This window comes from Delphinapterus leucas, chromosome 7, assembly GCF_059928025.1.
Source record: "Delphinapterus leucas isolate spDelLeu-1000000601 "Yukka" chromosome 7, BTC_Dleu_Yukka2, whole genome shotgun sequence".
NCBI classification, from domain to species: Eukaryota; Metazoa; Chordata; class Mammalia; order Artiodactyla; family Monodontidae; genus Delphinapterus; species Delphinapterus leucas.
The window spans coordinates 6,877,800-6,890,616 of NC_143135.1; the positions used below are offsets into that span (position 1 = coordinate 6,877,800).

Below are 12,817 nucleotides of genomic sequence, written 5' to 3' on the forward strand. Positions count from 1 at the left end.
CCTCATAAAAAGTAAGGTGACTTTTCTAATCCGGGCAGCCACATGAGAAACTGAAATGAGTGGGAGGGGTGGTAACTGTTTTCACTTTTCTCTTCCTGTTTTTTTAGAGCCTGGGAAAGAAAGTCAGAATTTCCAATCTTTTCCAATTCCCACATGATTCCCTAATTTAGAACGAACTTAGAGAAAATAAAAAGGCTTCCTCCATCTGGGGAAGACTCTGCCGCCTGCCATGGAGCATCCTCATTCTGGGATGAGGAAGCCGCCTTGGGGGGTGGGGGGGCGCGGTGTTCCAGGCCCACCCTCACCCCGCTCGAATGTGCCTTGGGCTTGGCCTTGGGGGAGGCTGAGCTCTGCCCGGACCGCTGCACCCCTGGCGAGGAGTTACAGGACGTTTAATTAGTGGGAATGCTTTGGGAGACGGCTGGACCCCAGGAGGAAGCCCTGGGGAGACAGGGGGGGGACGTGACCCTGCGAGTTCAAGCGGCCCCTGGGGGTCCCGGACCTTCTAAAACAGAGGCGGCAGGTTGCAGAGACGAGGCTCCAGAGATTTACCTCTGGGTGCCCCCTGCCCTCCCATTGCCCCCGAGGGCCGGCAGTGTGGATGATCTTAAACAGATGAGCCTGGGCCCGGCTCGCCTGTGGGGGCGGACGCGGCGCGGAGCCTCGGGCCACCCTAGCGTGCAGCAGGCTCCGCGAAGCCCACGATCCAAGCACTGCCAGGTGGAGAGGTCCGGGCATTTCCCTTTCCCCTCCTTGCAGCCAGATTGGGGAGGACGGGAAATTAAAAAGTGCTTCTGCGGCAACAACCACCGAGAAGCACCGAGCAGCACTTTTATCGACTAGGAAACCGTGAGGAGTTCAGCCACCTGGCCTTTGAGGGCAAAGCAGGCCCGAGACCTTCCCTGCGCAAGGCGGGCGGTCGAAGCCCGGCAGCCCTGGCTTTACTCCAGACCCGGCTCGGGGTGACATCACCAAACTCCTCGGATCGGAGGAAGGGGGCCCCGAAATCCCCTAAAAACATTGTGAGTAATCGCCGGCCCCGCCCTCCAGGCGGGGCCCGAACTCGGGGACGAGCCCAGCCGCCCCGCCAGCCCCGGGAGCGGCCCCCAAGCAAGCAGCCTCTCGGTGCCCCGCGCAGCGCGCACTGGCTCCCGGTCCACAACAGCGCCGGCACGCACGGCCTCCCGGGCCTCCGCGTGGCGCTCACTCGCCCCTTACCCTCGCCAGTGGCGGCGGGGGCGGCGGCGGCGGCGGCGGCGACGACCCAGCGCGCAAGCGCGGTCGGATTCCCGGCAGTGACGCGGCGGCGGGCGCGCGCAGCGCATTTCCGCCTCTGGCGAATGGCTCTGCTGTAGCGCGCGCCGCGGGCCCAGCTGCGACCCCGGCCCCGCCCCCGGGACCCCGGCCATGGACGGTGAGGGCGACCTCTGACCCCGCGGGGTGGCGGCGCTGGGGCCGCCGGGACCGCGGCGGGAGCCCCTGCGTCGCCTTCCGACCCTTCCTACGCCGATGGGCGCTGCGCAGGGAGCGGCCGGCCGGATGGTGGCGCGGGGCGGGGTTGGGTGTTCTGGGGTCTGACTCAGTTTCCCCTCTGGGTGTGGGGTGTGGGGGGAGCGTTGACTCGGTTTCCCCCCGGGGTCCGGGGGGGCAGTTCCGACTTAGTTTCCTCGTTAGGGGGGAATGTATCTGACTCAGTTTCCTCTCGGGATGGGGGGTGAGGGTGCCCTCCCTTGGTTTAACTTATGAAAATAGAAAAGACCCTGACTCAGTTTCCCCTGGTGGAGGGAGGCCCCCATCCCCGGCTTCCCTCAGGAAGCAGGTGCTTCTGGCTCCTTTACCCCTGCCCCTTAGTTTCCCTGCAGGTTCCAGGTGTCAGGCCCCGACTCCGTGTCCCTGGGAAGGGGCCTGGCTCCATCTCCTCGCTGTGGGGAAGCAGACCTTCTCTGGTGAGGACAGGATGTGGGCTTGTGCTGACCCTTGTCTCCTTCTCCTTTCAGACCTCTTCCCCCTCATCTTCCCCGCGGGTAAGTGGGCCATCCTTTCTCAGTGGGTTGGGACGAGCTCCCCAGGGCCAGGGGCAATGGGGTCAGCCATCTGATGGGGGTTGGCCCGCGTGTCCCCCACAGAGCCGGCCCAGGCCTCCGGCCCCTACGTGGAGATCATCGAGCAGCCCAAGCAGCGGGGCATGCGCTTTCGCTACAAGTGTGAGGGCCGCTCAGCAGGCAGTATCCCAGGCGAGAGGAGCACAGATACCACCAAGACCCACCCTACCATCAAGGTCAGCACAGCGCCCGGGTGGGGGACATAGAGTCAGTATGGGAGGGACTTGCGTTCAGGCCCACACAGTCTGTGTCTGGGAGATGAGTCTGGAATTTCTGAGCCTCTAGGGTTCTCTCTGTACTTTGGACAGATCAATGGTTACACGGGGCCAGGGACAGTCCGCATTTCCCTGGTGACCAAGGACCCCCCTCACCGGCCTCACCCCCATGAGCTTGTGGGGAAAGACTGCCGGGATGGCTTCTATGAGGCTGAGCTCTGCCCGGACCGCTGCATCCACAGGTGAGCTTGTCATGGGTGGCAGGGGTGGTGGTGAGACGGAAGGCGGAGAGGCGGGGCAGTTGTGTAGCTGTTACAGTGTTACTCCTTTCTGGCGGGAGGGCAGAATTCCTCACTCCTTGCTCTGTCCCCAGCTCTGCAAGCAGATTCCTTTGTCTTGAAAGTGTCTGTGTCTCCTCTCTCAAGCGGAGAGGAGCTCCTTGTGAGCTCCATGGAAAAGGAATGGGTCCCTGCTCACCTCTGAACCCCTAACCCCTGTGGCTGGAAAGGCGAGTCGCTCAGTGTCACATCTCTCATAGCGAGAAAGAAAACCACTGAACCACCAGTCTCCCCTGAAGCTTACATACTAGTTGACAGAGGCAGGCCATAAATAAATATACAAATAACTAAACAAGATACTGTTAGGGAGTCACCATTTCAGTGATGAAAATAAAGCAGTAATAGTTTGGAAGAAGAGCCTGAGGTGGGGGAGGCGAAGGAGCCAGTCTCATTCCTTTGGATTGGGAGGTCAGAAGGGCCTCTCGCAGGTAAGACCTAAATGTGGGAAAGCAGAGAAGCACCGAAGGAACACGCCCAGCAGAATGAACGGGTACAAAAGCCTTTGAAGTGGGAATGAGTTTCATGTGTTTGGAGAAGGGAAAGAAGCCCCTGTGGCAGAGGGTAGGGAGCCGGCAGGGACTGCAGCTGGGGCCAGGTGCCAGGGCACAGGGCCTTGTCAGCCAGAGTAGGGAGTGGCTTTCACGGTGGCATATGGTTGGGGACCATTCAAGGGGCTTAAGCACGAAGTGCTCACCTGGCGAGTGGGTGGGGGAGAACGGGCAGAGTGGGCAAGGCAGGAGGGCCCATGCTCTTCTGGAGACAGTGGGACTGATGCCCGGGGGGGGCCTCAGCTTCCAGAACCTGGGGATCCAGTGTGTAAAGAAGCGGGACCTGGAGCAGGCCATCAGTCAGCGCATCCAGACCAACAACAACCCCTTCCAAGGTGAGGGCGGCGGCGGCAAAGGCCTGGGCCTGCCTGGAGCACCTCCAGCCTCTGTCGCCCCCTGAGGCCACCTTCCCCTCATCTGTCCCTCGCTGGCCAAGACCCACAGTACAGATGGAATCTTGCTGTTTACCACTGGGGAAAGAGACCCGGAGAGGGGACATAGGGAACGTGGCATCCAGGGTCACAAGTGGAGTCAGTGATGGGTCTAGAACCTTCTCTTCCTCCTCTTCTAGGGCTCCTACCATTTCACATGCCCTCAAACAGCCCTCCCAACCCAGAGCTCACCCCTGCACACACACACACGTCCCGCTCCATCCCCTGCCCAGGCTCGCCTGACCATCTCTTTTTCTGGCAGTTCCCGTAGAAGAGCAGCGTGGGGACTACGACCTGAATGCTGTCCGGCTCTGCTTCCAGGTGACAGTGCGGGACCCAGCAGGCAGGCCCCTACGCCTGTCGCCTGCCCTCTCTCATCCCATCTTTGACAACCGTGAGTGGCCAGGGAGCTGCAGGCAGGGAGGAGGGGTGGACCTGTGAGGAGGAAGTGGGGGCGGGCACGGGGGCCTGCAAAAGTTGCTCTGGCTTCGTCCGGTCATCCAGCGGATTCGTCATCTCCTCTGTGCCCAGAACTGTGCTGGCTGGAGAGACGAGGCAAAGAAGACCCAGAGCTGCCCTCGAGGTGCAGCTTCCAGGCTGGCAGGGAGTCAGATGGGAGACAGGCATTTCCAATACGTGATGAGAGGGTGGTATGCCCAGAACTGTACTAATGACTCCAGGAAATGAACTCCCAGAAATGAGATCATGTTAGAGAGTAATAATTCAATGATGAAAGCTCACAGGAAGTTCACAGATGAATTGGGCCGACGTAGATCAACTGCAGTCTTTAATTAAGTAGCCAGCAGGATGAGTGAAAATAAAAGGCCTTTGGAGCCCCGAGGCCCGGAAACCAGGATGAACCGGGGGGTCAGGAGGGAAGGGTTCATTGCCAGGGTGGGTATGAATGGGCCTTGAAGATTACTTGGGTCAGGTGGAGAAAGAGGAGTTGTGATCCCCTTGGTTCACATTGGACTGTGAGCTCCGTGAGGGCAGAGACGTTTAGGTTTTGTGCGTGGTTATATTCTTCAGGCCTAGAACAGAGCTGGGGACAGAGTAGGTGCTAGTAGATAAACAGTTGCTAAATTGGTTGGGGTGAGGAGCCAGTGGGAATGGTCGGACCTTGGCTGCAGAGGTACAGTCAGCAAGCTCCGGACAGCCTTGGCTCTGGGCTGGGCAGGAGCCTTGCATTTCCTGCAGGTCAGCCCAGGAGACCTCCGGTGGTTCAGGGCTTCCGTCCTTATTCCCACACCCTCAGGCGCCCCCAACACTGCCGAGCTCAAGATCTGCCGAGTGAATCGGAACTCTGGGAGCTGCCTTGGGGGGGATGAGATCTTCCTGCTGTGTGACAAGGTGCAGAAAGGTACATACCTGGGAGGAGGGCTGTGCTCTTTGGATCAGCAGGTGAAGGGCAGGGCTGAGCAGACATGGGGTGAGTGTCAGGGAACTGGTGTAGACACTCCCCCAACACCTTGGGGACAGTAGGGCGATGTATGTCCAGAGATAAGTAGCAGCAGTTGTAGGGGGTGGCGGGCTGGGTGAGCTGAGCACGGTGACCCACGAAGCCACCCCATCTCTGGCAGAGGATATCGAGGTGTATTTCACGGGACCAGGCTGGGAGGCCCGAGGCTCCTTTTCACAAGCTGATGTGCACCGGCAAGTGGCCATTGTGTTCCGGACGCCCCCCTACGCGGACCCCAGCCTGCAGGCCCCCGTGCGCGTCTCCATGCAGCTGCGGCGGCCTTCCGATCGGGAGCTCAGCGAACCCATGGAATTCCAGTACTTGCCAGACACAGGTACCCAGCTGGGGAGGGTAGCAGCAGGGCTGTTGGGCTCCAGCCAATGGGAGTGAGGCCAGGCCTGGATGTGGCAGCTGTAGGTGAGGGTCAGAAGCTGGAGTCGGGCGGGGATTTACACAGTAATCAGATTATCTTTCTTGCCTCATTTAATAGTAACGATACCCAAGACTTACTGAGCTCTTATTATAGGCATGGCCCTATTCCAGGCATATCAGCGAATTACCTGATTTTATTCTCTAATGAACCTTTTGAGGTGGGAGTAAGCATCTAACCTGCCTGAGGTCACATACTCAGTGAGTCGGCAGACCCAGACCTCATTTGAACCCAAGCCATCTGGCTCCAGGGTCCTGTTGCCACACCGGATCTCTCTTATCACTACCACACAGCCATGGTTTGGTCAAGGCTTTCGGGTATCTGATCAAATAGGAATAGCCGGAGTGATCCTTTATTCAAAGTCCGTCATCCAGCCTGAGAGTGTTTCCTGCCCTGGGAACTGTCTAATAGAGTCTAGAAAACAACCCCCAAAACGGCCATCAGTTCATTCCACACATAATCACTGAGTGTCCACTTGGTGCCAGGTAATCTGAATACAAAAATGAATAAGACATGTGCCCTGCTCTTTGGAAGCTCAGGCACATGAGGAGGACACACATGCAAAACAGAGCCTTAAGTTACAGAGTAACGTGCGAAATGGAGGTGTGTGCAAAATACCGTGGGAGCTGGAGCCGGCTGCATGGAGGAGTTGCCATTTGAGTTGGAGAAAGACCCAGAAGTGCATTTTCTAGGCAGGTGGCGCACCATCTGGAAGGGCACGGGTGTTGGAGGGTGCCCGGCACAGCACGTCTGGGGACAGCTTCGAGGTGGGAGCTGATGTGGGTGGTGAGCAGGCCCCGGCAGGAGGGCTGGTTTTCTTTGTTTGTTTTGTTTTGTTTTTGGCTGTGCCACGTGGCATGTGGGATCTTAGTTCCCGACCAGGGATCAAACCCTCGCCCCCTGCAGTGGAGGTGCAGAGTCTTAACCACTGGATTGCCAGGGAAGCCCCAGAAGGGCCTTGAAGGTTAGACTCTAGGCATTCATCCACGGTTGCATCCTAAGGCAGTGGGGAGCCACCAAAGGTTTCTGAGCAGAGAAGTGACATGAGCAGATCTGGAAGCTCGCTTTGGCAGCAGCGTGCAGAGGATCTGAGATGGGGAGACTCGGGGTGGGGAGGCCATTTTGGAAGATGTTTTGGTCATCCTGGGAGAGGAGGTGCCATATGAACCTTGCAGAGGGAGTGCAAAGCGAGATGATCTCACCTACTGCTGGCCTCCTCGGGGACTCTCAGCCCCACGGGCCCTTTGCGTACAACACACAGCAAGCCCAGTCCCCCTCAGGACCAGTGTTCTAGCTGTTGCCTCTGCTTGGAATGCTCGGCCCCCAGATCTTCACGCGATGGGCTCACACCAGTGCTTCCCTGGACACCTTTAAACTAGATTCCTTGATCTTCTGGTGGTGTTACATCACCCTGTGCCTCTCCCTCAGAGCTCCTATCACTTGTATGTGGTTGTGTCTTCGCCCCTCTGTCATCAGGATGTCAACTTTGGGAGCAGGAACCTTGTCTGCTTACTCAGGGCCATATCCCAGTGGCTCAAACGGAGGCTGGCACGCAGTAGGTGCTTGGTAAATATGTGTCTAGGGGCTGAATGGTAGGGAGTGAGAAAGAGGAAGATGCTGAGGATGTGTCCAAGGTTTGGGGACAGGGCAGAGAGGTAGGGAGGGAACACGGAAGGAGAAAGAACCAGAACCAGGTGTTTGAGGTGAGATGGTGAGGTTGGCTTTGGACTGTTGGCGTCGAGTCCTTTGGGGTTATCCAAGTGCAGCAGTAGTTAGAAAGTTCTGAAAGCTCCAGACTGAACTCTGAAACCATCAGAGAGAAGATTAAGAGTCTGTTGAAGTCTTAAGCTGGTCTGTCATGCCTGGGCTGCCCCAGAGAGCAGAGGGCACAGTGCCAGGCCTGATCAAGGCTGGAGGGGAACAGGGATGTCAGCTGTGCCCCTGACTTGGGAGTACCTGTGTGGCCTTCAGAGGGCAGATTGAGCTAACAGAGGTCTTCTCACAAAGCCATGGCATTCTTAAAATTGTTTTGTTTTGTTTTGGCGGCGTTGGGTCTTCGTTGCTGCGCGCGGGCTTTCTCTAGTTGCAGCGAGCAGGGGCTACTCTTTTTTTTTGCTTTTTTTTTTGCGGTACGCAGGCCTCTCACTGTTGTGGTCTCTCCCGTTGCGGAGCACAGGCTCCAGACGCGCAGCCTCAGTGGCCATGGCTCATGGGCCCAGCCGCTCCACGGCATGTGGGATCTTCCTGTGTGGGATCTTCCCGGACCAGGGCACGAACCCGCATCCCCTGCATCAGCAGGCGGACTCAACCACTGCGCCACCAGGGAAGCCCGGGGCTACTCTTCATTGCGGTGCGCGGGCTTCTCACTGTGGTGGCTTCTCTTGTTGCGGAGCACAGGCTCTAGGCAGCACGCTGGCTTCAGTAGTTGTGGCACATGGGTTCAGTAGTTGTGGCTTACGGGCTCTGGAGCGCAGGCTCAGTAGTTGTGGGGCACGCACTTAGTTGCTCCGCAGCACGTGGGATCTTCCCGGACCTGGGATCAAACCCGTGTCCCCTGCATTGGCAGGCGGGTTCTTAACCACTGCGCCTCCAGGGAAGTCCCCATTCTTATAATTGTTGAGTGTCACAGAGTCACACAGCTCTTCTCATTGGCTGAGAAGGTTTGGAGAAAGGGTCTTCGGGAAGTTTGTCCCGTCACCTACCTCCCAAGGGTCCTTTGAGAGCTTTGGGGGTCCAGCTGGGGAGAGTAAGACCCGCTTTTCTCCATTACTTTCCCAGATGATCGTCACCGGATTGAGGAGAAACGCAAAAGGACATATGAGACCTTTAAGAGCATCATGAAAAAGAGCCCTTTCAATGGTAAGAGGGGCAGTGGGAGAATTAGAGAGAAGGCGGGGGAAGGGGGACCTTGGGCGCCATGAACTGACCCAGGCTTCGCCTCACAGGACCCACCGACCACCGGCCTCCGACCCGGCGCATCGCTGTGCCTTCCCGCAGCTCAACTTCCGTCCCCAAGCCACGTAAGGATTTCCTTAAGGTTGCCCCACCAGAACTATAGGCTCAAATCTGTTCAGTGCGTGGTTTAGACCCATTCTGGGAGGGAGATGAGCAGTCAGTCTCAGCAGCAGACGTCTGAAGGCTGCTCTCTGTTGGGCTCCTATTTCTCAGGGCCTGAGGCCTAGTTGCCTGTGTCACAGCCATCAGGGAAGCAGTGAAGATGCAGATTCCTGGGCCCCTAACAGACGTGTGGAATCAGAGGCTCTGGAGGTGTGGCCCAGGAACCAGCAATCTCTTGGGGATGAGAACCCCTATGCCAGTTAAACCCCAGGAGACCTTGAGATACAGAAGTTTCAAAAATGCACAGTCTCTGCCCTCAGCTCTCCATTGAAGTGGGGCAACAAAAAAAATCACCTCTGAAGTAGCAAAATGTGGCTCAAAGAAGAATGACGACCCCCTGCTTACTGGGTGTTGCTTGGGCCCAGGCCCACTTAGTGCTTGGTCTTTCAGCTGTATGATGAGGTTTCGCCAGCTCTGAAAGCGTCTCTTCCTCTGAAAGGCTGTGAGAGTTTTGTGGGCTAGGGTAGACAGGGAACGCTCCAAGGAGTTGAGGCTAGAACTGGACCTTACAGGCGAGGTCAGATTCGATTAGGAGGAGGGTGCTAGGGTGCTGGCCGTGACCGCACAGAGAAGGACTGATCCTAAGCAGTCTTGACAGCAGCTGGGGTCCAGAGGCTGGGGTGGGCCTCTGAGGCTTTCTGTGACCCCTGCCTCTCTGTTTCTCTTTCCAGCTCCCCAGCCCTATCCCTTTACACCATCTCTCAGCACCATCAACTTTGAGGAGTTCTCCCCCATGGTCTTTCCTTCTGGGCAGATCCCAAGCCAGACCTCGGCCTTGGCACCGGCCCCTGCCCTAGTCCTGGCCCAGGCCCCAGCCCCTGCCCCAGCCATGGCATCAGCCCTGGCCCAGGCCCCAGCCCCTGGCCCAGTCCTAGCCCCAGGCCTTGCTCAGGCTGTGACCCCACCTGCCCCCAAGACTAACCCAGCTGGGGAAGGGACGCTGACAGAGGCTCTGCTGCAGCTGCAGTTTGATGCTGATGAAGACCTGGGGGCCCTGCTCGGCAGTAGCACAGATCCAGCCGTGTTCACGGACCTGGCATCCGTCGACAACTCTGAGTTCCAGCAGCTGCTGAACCAGGGTGTGCCCCTGGCCCCCCATACAGCTGAGCCCATGCTGATGGAGTACCCTGAGGCTATAACTCGTCTGGTGACAGGGTCCCAGAGGCCCCCTGACCCAGCTCCCACTCCCCTGGGAGCCTCTGGCCTCACCAACGGCCTCCTCTCAGGGGATGAAGACTTCTCCTCCATTGCGGACATGGACTTCTCAGCCCTTCTGAGTCAGATCAGCTCCTAAAGGGCAGGGACCTGCCCTGCCCTGCCCAGAGCACTGGGTTGCAAGCCCTCCCAAAGCAAGCACTTACGGATTCTGGGGGGGGGGGTGTTCTCCAGCTGCCCCCTACTTCTTTGGGTGATGTCTTTCTGGGGAGGGGGGTGCATTTTATTCTTCCATTGGCAGTAGCTATCTCTCTCTTTTTGGAGGTGCTTAAGCAGAAGCATTAACTTCTCTGGAAAGGGGAGAGCTGGGAAAACTCAAATTCTTCCTTCCCTTATCCTGATATTCAGCTCCAGTCTCTATAGGGAATTCTGGGGTCCCTCAACCCCACCCTCCAGCTTCTAGTACTCTCCTAGAGAGAGGGACAGGCTGGAGCTATGGCCTTTGAGGCCACAAAGCCTTATTACCAAGTGTCTGCCTCAAATCGTGGGTTCACTTACATCTTGAGCCAAAATAATGCCCCTGTTACCAGCCCCTGTGTGGTGCTGGCGTTCTTTGTGCCTAACCACCAGCATTTGAGGGGCTGGCCTTCCTACCCTGCACAGGGGTCTGCCAGCTCTTTCCTTGCTGGGCTGTGGTTGAAGGGAACTGGTGGGATAGCACTGGCCTTCTCCAGGATCCAAGGAGGTTCTCTCTGAGACTGCTCTGTTCCCCCTTTTCTCAAGTGCCTTAGTAGTAGGGCAAGTTGTTTGGAGGGTCAGGGGGAGAGCAGGCTGACTGCTCTCCAGTCAAAAGGCTCAGTTTTTAGTGAAGAATCAAAGCGTTTATAGACTATTGCTTTTTCTACTCTGAACTAATAAATTCATTGCCAAGCTGGCCAGAGATTTGCCTTCTTTCAGCAAACAGCACACTCTTTGCTGGTCATTTCAGGCTGGACGTTGGTGATACAGAGTTGGAAGAATACGTTGCCATCCGGGAGCCTGCAGTCCAAGGATGCCTGTGGAAACCCCTGGATACCAGCCGGTGGATGAGAGCAGTCAGCCAGGGGGTGGGAGTGGGTGGAGGTCCCAGCCTAGTGAGAGCCCGGTAGGGCCCAGCAGCTGTGGGGATGGAGCATTTTCAGGAAGGGTTTCACAGAGGCCACGCTAGCTTCAGGTCTTACATCAACAGAGGAGGGTGGATTTCGCAGAGGGACTAGCCAGCGTTTGTAGGTGAGCGGGGTAAGAGAGACGACGTTGAAAGTTTCGATGGGGTCAGTCTGTGAAAGATCAAGAACGCGGGGCTAAGAGGTTTGGATTTCATCCCTTAAATGGATGAGGGAGTGTTTGCATGTGTTGGGGAAGGGGAGGTGCCAGGTAAAGGTCTATGCTTTGACACCCTGCCCTGGGAGCACCGAGGAAATCTTAAATCCGAAGCCGCCGTTCCACCACCGCGCGCGCCCAGGAGTCCTCAACAAAAACAAATCGACTTCCAGAGGGACTAGAACTGGACGTACTTCCGGCTTGGCCCGACGCACGCGCAGTAAAGCAGGGTCGCCAGAGGCAGTGGCCCGCTAGGGCCCGCCGTCGGTAGTGCGCATGCGCAAGGATAGCAGTCTACAATAGGGATGCCGGCTAATGCGCTTCAGGAAAACCCATCCTGAGGCCGGTGGCGTCGCAGGGTTTTGCGGGAGGGTGAAGGCAGGAGCAACCGGGTTTCAGTGGGACGTGCTGCAAATCTACCGAGTCCCCTGGGAACACAGTAGGCCCGGGGTGCAGACTCCGATGGACGGTGTCTACGAGGAAAGATGCCAGCTGGCGGCGGAATGTTGGCGAACCGGAAAGCATCGAGCGAATCGTGCTTCGCTCCAGGCTCTTGGTCGGGGGGCAGGGTCTGAAGCAGGTGGACCACTCTGGGACCAGGCCAAGCTGTACTTAAGCGCGAGGGGCGGAACCCGAGCATGGTGGCCAGGTCAGGACCCCGGCGAACCTGTGGGGGGGGTGGGGGGTGGGGGGGGCGGTGCTTGGAGAGGTGGGGCTTGATGGAGCAACGGCGCTGTAAATGGGGCGAGGGCGAGCGCCAGGAGGGACCTGGCAGGGTGAGAAGGCTAACCAGAGGAAACTGATGGCAGAGCTGCCCGCAGTGTGGCCAACCTGAGACCCAGAGGGGAATGAGCGAGCCCAGGTCCTCCAGCCCAGGCTGTGCCTCGCTCTTGGCTTTCCCAGTGTCCTGAAGTGACATCCCGTGACCCCCAGAAGCCCTCTCACGGTCCTTCCCACACTCCCTGAGTGACCTCATCATGCTCATGGCTCACCAGTCCCAAATCCTTGTCTCCAGCCCAGACTTCTCTCTCCAGTGCGCCAGCACACTGGACATCTCACACTGACATCCCTCAGGCCTCTCAAACTCTCCGTGTTCCAGCCAGCCCCAGGCTGCCCTTCCCCCTCCCCATCTCAGCCATGGCCTTACCATCCTTCAGGGGCTCCAGCCAGAAACCTGGCCACCACCGTGGATTCTGCATCTTCTCCCCTAGCAACTCGAGTCCACCTCCTCACTGGGTCCTGGCAAATGTGCCCAGTTCTCCCCATCTCCACTGCTGTCACCTAGTTTCAACCACCACCTCTTCCACTGGGCCTGCTACTACAGCCTCCTCCCTGGCCTTGCCTTCCCTGTAGCCGAAGGGCTCTGACACCCAAATCACATCACCCTCCCTTTGAACATCTATCACACCAGAGCCTTCCACCCTGCACTGTGAGGGCTCCTCACTACAGTCCACCAGGTGAAAGCTGGGACACAGTGCTGGGAACTGCTAGTCCAGGAGCTCTAGTGCACCCATTCACAGCCCTTTCTGATTCAGCTCCAGCCTCCTTGACCCTGGGTCCCTACGTAGGCTGACTCCAGTCCAACAGGCCCCCCAGACTGGTTCTACCCAGGATCCCTTTGCCTTCTCTACCTGGTGAACAGGACACTGAGCCTTGATTTTAT

At 57.9% G+C, this 12,817-nt stretch overlaps 1 protein-coding gene across 2 annotated transcripts; it reads left to right on the forward strand.

Moving 5' to 3' along the window:
• Positions 1 to 898: 898 nt before the first annotated feature.
• RELA (RELA proto-oncogene, NF-kB subunit) lies at positions 899 to 10,731 on the forward strand. Of its 2 annotated transcripts, XM_022591459.2 has the most exons (11): positions 899 to 1,414; positions 1,998 to 2,024; positions 2,127 to 2,278; positions 2,411 to 2,559; positions 3,447 to 3,538; positions 3,897 to 4,028; positions 4,890 to 4,994; positions 5,215 to 5,427; positions 8,302 to 8,382; positions 8,469 to 8,543; positions 9,312 to 10,731. In XM_022591459.2, exons 1-11 carry the CDS (start codon positions 1,408 to 1,410, stop codon positions 9,932 to 9,934), a joined length of 1,656 nt encoding a protein of 551 aa, XP_022447167.1. In that variant the 5' UTR covers positions 899 to 1,407; the 3' UTR covers positions 9,935 to 10,731. The 2 variants fall into 2 exon arrangements, with proteins under 2 accessions (XP_022447167.1, XP_089770651.1); XM_089914525.1 differs by lacking the exons at positions 899 to 1,414; positions 1,998 to 2,024; positions 2,127 to 2,278; positions 3,447 to 3,538 and having other exon boundaries at positions 2,514 to 2,559.
• The last annotated feature ends 2,086 nt before the right edge of the window (positions 10,732 to 12,817 follow it).